The sequence below is a fragment of the Prinia subflava genome, chromosome 10, assembly GCF_021018805.1.
Source record: "Prinia subflava isolate CZ2003 ecotype Zambia chromosome 10, Cam_Psub_1.2, whole genome shotgun sequence".
Taxonomy (NCBI): Eukaryota; Metazoa; Chordata; class Aves; order Passeriformes; family Cisticolidae; genus Prinia; species Prinia subflava.
The window spans coordinates 1203808-1209960 of NC_086256.1; the positions used below are offsets into that span (position 1 = coordinate 1203808).

At 55.6% G+C, this 6153-nt stretch overlaps 1 protein-coding gene across 3 annotated transcripts in view; it reads right to left on the reverse strand.

Moving 5' to 3' along the window:
- MIER1 (MIER1 transcriptional regulator) overlaps positions 1–6145 on the reverse strand; it is a 37150-nt gene extending 31005 nt beyond the window's left edge. Inside the window, exons 1-2 of one of the 3 annotated variants that reach the window (XM_063406886.1) lie at positions 5874–6145; positions 5658–5750 (exon numbers count right to left, since the gene is read on the reverse strand). Coding sequence is in view for 2 of the 3 variants with exons in the window: in XM_063406885.1 (XP_063262955.1) it covers positions 4835–4843 (9 nt within the window). In the remaining variant the exon portion in view is untranslated. Of the gene's footprint in view, positions 1–4834; positions 5242–5657; positions 5751–5873 lie in introns of those variants that run through there. The other 2 variants (XM_063406885.1, XM_063406884.1) reach the window with 2 other exon arrangements.
- Positions 6146–6153: the final 8 nt, after the last annotated feature.

Here is a 6153-nt window from a genome sequence, read left to right on the forward strand (position 1 = left end):
GAAAGGCAGAGTGTCAATGTATTGCCTGCAATTCCCTTGAGGGAATCCAATCAGTGCCTTTAATCAACCACTCTGGGGTTTATTCCCTCACCAAGGAAGGGAAAAAGCAGAATTCCCAGCTCTCCGTTAGGTTCACTGATACCTCAGAGCAGTGCTCTACAAACACTGCTCAAAATGACACAAAAGCCCCCAATTAGCTACAGCTAAGATCAAATCAGGGAAAATATGACTGACTGATGTCAAACCCTGATTTTAATTGTGATTTAGACCAGTAGGAAACCCGGATTTGATCTACTTTGACCTTGTTCTGTATCCAGGACCTCCTCAAAAACTCTGACTGTTCAAACACCTCAATCTGCAAACACACCAGTGACTGTGTGAACTTTACTGCTGCTTCCTACTACACCTTAGCTCAATAAAAATACTAAGAATGCAAAAAGGTTACTAAGAACAATTATCAGATCACGTATTCCTTCAGCATTCTGTCCTGAAGCCGTTCAAAATAGAAATTGGAAAGTAATGTTCAAAATATGGAAACAGAATTCAGTGACATTCCCAAAGTTTAAAATTCTTCAGCTGATAGAAGCAGAACACTGAAAAAAAGGGAAATTTTTCCAGACAATAGGAATTTATAGATGACTTCTTAAGGCACACAGTGTTAATAAACTGATTTTTTGGTTGAAAACAACTAAACTTTCAGAAATGTGAAAATGTAAAATTGAAGTGGATTCAAAGAAATTAGCTTGAGACATTTAATTGTCCATGGACACCACAGGAGAGCTCCTGCTCCTTCCCATACTTTACCAATACCACAAAATGCCAATCCAGATTTTTAACCCCTCTGAAATTCACTCTGCAGAAGCAAAACTTTAGGTTCTTATTTCAGCAAGTCAGAAAATTGAGGAACCTCCAAGATTGTGGGTGAGAACCACCAGGAGCTGCCCGGCTGCCTGCTGGAGGTTTGGGGGAAACAGGAATTCCAGCATCAGTCACAGGGAAGGGACTCACGGAATCCTTCAGGCTGGAAAACAGCTCCAGGACCATCGAGTCCAACCATCCCCGGCACTGCCCCATGTCCCCAAGTGCCACAAACACACAACTTTTAAATCCCTCCAGAGACGGGGACTCCCCCACTGCCCTGGGCAGCATTTCCAGGAGGAATTGTCCCAAATATCCACCCAAACCTCCCCTGGCACAGCCTGGGGCTGTTCCCTCTCCTCCTGTCCCTGTTCCTGAGCAGATCCCAAATCCCCCCACTGTCCCCTCCTGTCAGGAGCTGTGCAGAGCCACAAGGTCTCCCTGAGCCTCCTGGGATCTGCTGCTCCCCAGGGCTGGTCCTGCTGCCCCACTGCAGCTCCTGGGGATCTTTCCCTGCTTGTCCTGCAGGAAGCTCTTGGGTTGTCAGCAGAGACGGATCAACTCATGGAAGTGCAGGGACACCACACAAAAGCAGCAGCAGGAGCAGGATCTCCCCTTTCAGGACCTGTCAGACCACCTCAACCCGCACCCAAACCAGCCTGCAGTTAATTCCAAGCTATCCCAACCAAAACTCAGGGATATTTATTCCCCAACGCTCCCACCTCACCTCTGATCACACATGCAGCAGCCCTGGTACTCCTCCTAATTCACTGAAGAACAACAAAAAACCCCAAACTCTCATCTTTTTTCCTTTAGTTTTGCATGCTCAGGATCCCAGCACGAGCCTGCAGACACCTGACTGGTGCACCCCTTCCTGGAACAAAAGGAGCAGCAGGAATTGGGCACTTCTGGAAGTTACAGCAGGTACTGAGCTGCCTCTGCTCAACACAAAAGTCTGACCCCAGCTCTTCCACTTTTGGGATCAGAAGATCTCATTCTCTCACTTACATTTCACTCCGACATTGTAAAGGCTGAATTAACAAAACCCATTCTCTTTCAGCTGCTAATCAAGCTTTTCAGCCCCAGTCTTTTCTTCTCAGGAGGCATTAAAATACTTATTTTGGAGAAAATCTGTGTGTATCAGCATTCCCTCCACCAAAACCACCCCGTAAGCAGCTTAATGCAGGATATTGTAACAGTCACAAAGCTTCAGCTGATCTTAAGTTAGAGATATTTTCTTTCCAGTTTATGCCTGGAACAAACTTCTGACATGTTGGAGTATGAAGAATCGTGTAAAAGCAAAAAGAACCCTAACACAAGTTATTAATCCCAAATTTAATATATATTCAAAATCTTTTTTTTTTCCTTTGTCTGTCCTGTATTCAAATTGTTTCTGCAAAAGTGAAGCAGCACTTTTTGGTGAATTTAGTTTCACTTTCTGGCCTCCAGCCCTGCTTTCTCAAGAGCCTTCCTGTGCAACTCAACAAGTTTGAGGGTTCTGCTGGGCTTTGAGGGTTGTGTCTGTCACTGATCTCTGCAACACAAAATTTCAGGATCGCTCCTGAAGGAAGGGTGAGCTCCTGTGCACCCTTCAGAACAGCCAGCACAAGGTTTTGAACTGGGAGAGAAGGATGAAAGAGGGCAAGAACCATCAGTCTGACCCTTTCCCATGTGTATTTTGGTCATCTGCAGCTCCTCCAGGCAGGTGGCTGACACCAGAGTGATGGGAAAATGCCCTGCTGAGGAGAATTCAGGAGAATTCCCACTCTGTTCCCTATGTATTCCCTAAATTCATGGAATCCTGGGATGGTCTGGGCTGGAAGGAGCCCTGAAGACCACCCAGTTCCAGCTCTTTGCCATGGGCAGGGACACAAACTGAGCTGGGAACTGTATCCAAGACCTTGCCTGGTTAAATCACAAATTATTACTGTTTCTCCACACAATGCAACAGTTGCCTCGGCATGAACCCCAGGTGCTCCTGGACTCATCCTCATGTGGATCAAACGCTCCCCCTGCCCCTCCACCTCAAACTGAGAGGCCAAAACACCACAAGGAATTCACCTCCAAAAAGGCAAAGATGAAAAAAACCCCTGTTCCTCTCTGAGCGTGATATCGAGACTGCCACACGGCAAAGGCCTGAACAACAAACCCCTGAACAACATCCACAAGAACAACATCCACAAAGGGAAAAAAAGCCAAAGGTGCCCAGCTGCACTTCCCAGAGGGATTTCCCTGCCCTGGCAGCGCAAACCCAGCGCCGGGGCTGGCACTGCTGTGACACCGGGGCTGCCACCACTGAGACACCGGGGCTGGCACTGCTGTGACACCGGGGCTGGCACTGCGGTGACACCGGGGCTGCCACCGCTGAGACACCGGGGCTGGCACTGCTGTGACACCGGGGCTGGCACCGCCAGGACACCGGGGCTGCCACCGCCGGGACACCGGGGCTGCCACCGCCGGGACACCGGGGCTGCCACCGCCGGGACACCGGGGCTGGCACCGCCGGGACACCGGGGCTGGCACCGCCGAGACACCGGGGCTGGCACCGCCGAGACACCGGGGCTGCCACCGCCGGGACACCGGGGCTGCCACCGCCGGGACACCGGGGCTGCCACCGCCGGGACACCGGGGCTGCCACCGCCGGGACACCGGGGCTGGCACTGCCGGGACACCGGGGCTGCCACCGCCGGGACACCGGGGCTGGCACCGCCGGGACACCGGGGCTGGCACCGCCGGGACACCGGGGCTGGCACTGCCGGGACACCGGGGCTGGCACCGCCGGGACACCGGGGCTGGCACCGCCGGGACACCGGGGCCGGCACCGCCGGGACACCGGGCAGGAAGCGACCACAGCTCACCCCACAGGACACAGCGCCCGTGGGACACCGAGATCATCACATTTGATATTGGGGTTAATTAACGAGAAAACGAACAAAATGCACAAAACCTCCAGCCAAACACCCCGAGTGCTCCGATGCCCACAGCAAAGGCCCCACTGTCCAACTCTGTAGAAGGCAGGAGTAATATAATAATAATAATATTTAATACCCACATTTTTTGGGATCAGACCTGGGATTCCCTCTCGAGACACAAAACCACCCAGGCAGGTTCTTAGAACTTCTAAGATTAGCTCAGGACACGTTGTCCCAACAACAGGAAGACTGCTCCATTAAAGTTTTGGGTTGAGAGTGAAAGAGAAAATAATTTAAGGAAAAATCCCCATATAGTCAGAAATTTCAGGGGGAAAAGTTTCATCTGTAAAATTGAATCTTGACACTTCCAGCTTGCCCTGGAAGCAACACCTGCCCCACAGATTTCACTTTTCCAACACGTACTCTTCAAATTTTCATGTCTGACATATTTTTCAATACTGTTGGAGCAGCAAAGAGCCTCGAGAGTGGGATCTGGGGATAATTTGAGGGAAACTTAATGGAATATCCATTCATCAGTCCCAATCCCCCTCCTGAAAGGGAAAAGCTGATCCTATGGGGATGGGCAAATCCAACCCCCACCAACCCAACACTTCGATAAAGAGGATTTTTTTCAGCTTCCCTATTATTTCCCCATCATTATCATCTTACATCCCCATTATAGCCCACAACATAACTCCCCTTATCCCCAAATAACTCCCCCCAAATCCAGGGAATTCCGTGAGAAAGCTCTCCCTGCCAGGACACCGCGCTACCTTTTAAGCAATTCCCCTTTGTCTTAAAGACTACAAAAAGATATTTAAAGGAAATAAAGCGATGTTTTAGCATACGCGGTCCTAGAAAAACCGGGAGGCGCCGCGCTGGGTCCCGCCCGCTCCCCTCGGGGGCCTTCAGCCGCCGGGACGGCCCCGAACGGGGAGGGCTCGGGGGGGAGCGGGCCCCTGAGGGGAGCGGGCGGCACCGCCGGTGCCCGCGGGCCTCCGGTCCCCGCAACAAACTTGCGGCCCCGCGCAACAAGTTCCCGGGCGGGCCCCCGCCGCTCTCACCTCAGCCATGATCGCTGGTGTTCCCGGGAAAGCGTCACATCGCCGGGAAGCGCCGCCGGGTCCCGGTGGGAGCGGCGGGAGCGGCGGGGACGGGACCGGGAGCGGCGGCGGGGCGGGAGGGGCGTGGCCACGTTACGCACGACGTCACCGCGCACCGCGGGAAGCGGGCAGGGCGCGTGCCGCGGCTGTCAGTCAGAGGAGGCCACGCCCAGCGCACCTGTCAGTCAATGACAGGACACGCCCCTCCTATGTCATATAGCGCTGTCCAACCTGTCAGTCAGGGTGGAGGCCACGCCCCCTTCCAGTCACTTGGGGATTGGCCACACCCTCTCCTGTCACTCAATGCACAGGCAAGTCCCCATCCGTCACTCAGAGTCTAAGGCCTGCCTGCATGTCAATCAAAGCGCACACCGCTCCCCACCGCCGGCCACTCAGCGCACAGGCCCCGCCCTCTCGTCTGTCACCGAGGCCTCAGGCCCCGCCTGTCACTCAAACCGCAAGGCCACGCCCCCACCCCGCCGAGGCGCGGCCGCCGAGATCCCTCATGCCCATATATGTCATTCGGTATGAGCCACGCCCCCACGCGTCACTCAAGGGAAAAGCCCCGCCCCCTCACATGGCAATCATGCGTAGGCCACGCCCCCTCCGGACTCATTCAGTGCCCAGGCCACGCCCCGGCCGGTGCCGGGGCTCCGCTCGCCGCGGCCCCTCACGGTCCCGAGCCCCCTCCGGCCCCGCCCGCCGCCGGCACCGGCTCCGCATCATCGCTCCGCTCCGCGGTGCCGCTCCCCCCCTCCGGCCCGGCCGCGGCCGCCGTACTCACGCGGGGAGCCGCAGAGGCGCGGGGGGTGTCTCATCGGCCGTGAGGCGAACGGGGGGTCCTCAGGGAACGGGGGCTCTCGCTGGGCGTGAGGCTCTTGGGTGACACAATAACAGCTCTAGGTTAAACATAAAACCCGAAAACCCACCCCAAATAAACAGCACAGATCCAGGAGGGGCGGTAATTCCCCGTGTCCTCCCTGCAGCCGCCGTGCCTCACCTGCCCGGCTCAGCGCTGTCCCCGGGCCGGCGCGGGGCAGCGCCCGGCGCGCTCGTCGGGCATCGCGGCCGTGTCACAGCGAGGACACCGCGGCCCCGGCTTGTGTTAAACGCCTCGGCCGTGCCCCTGCAGCGCCGCGGGCTCACGCACGCCCGGCGCCTCCGCCGAGGAGCCGCATCCCCAACCCTCACACGGTCCCCGCGGGCGGTGCCGAGAGAAGCGGCGGGCGCGACTTTGCTGACTCAGGGTGAATCCCCCCCGCGCGAGGCGCTGCAGCCCC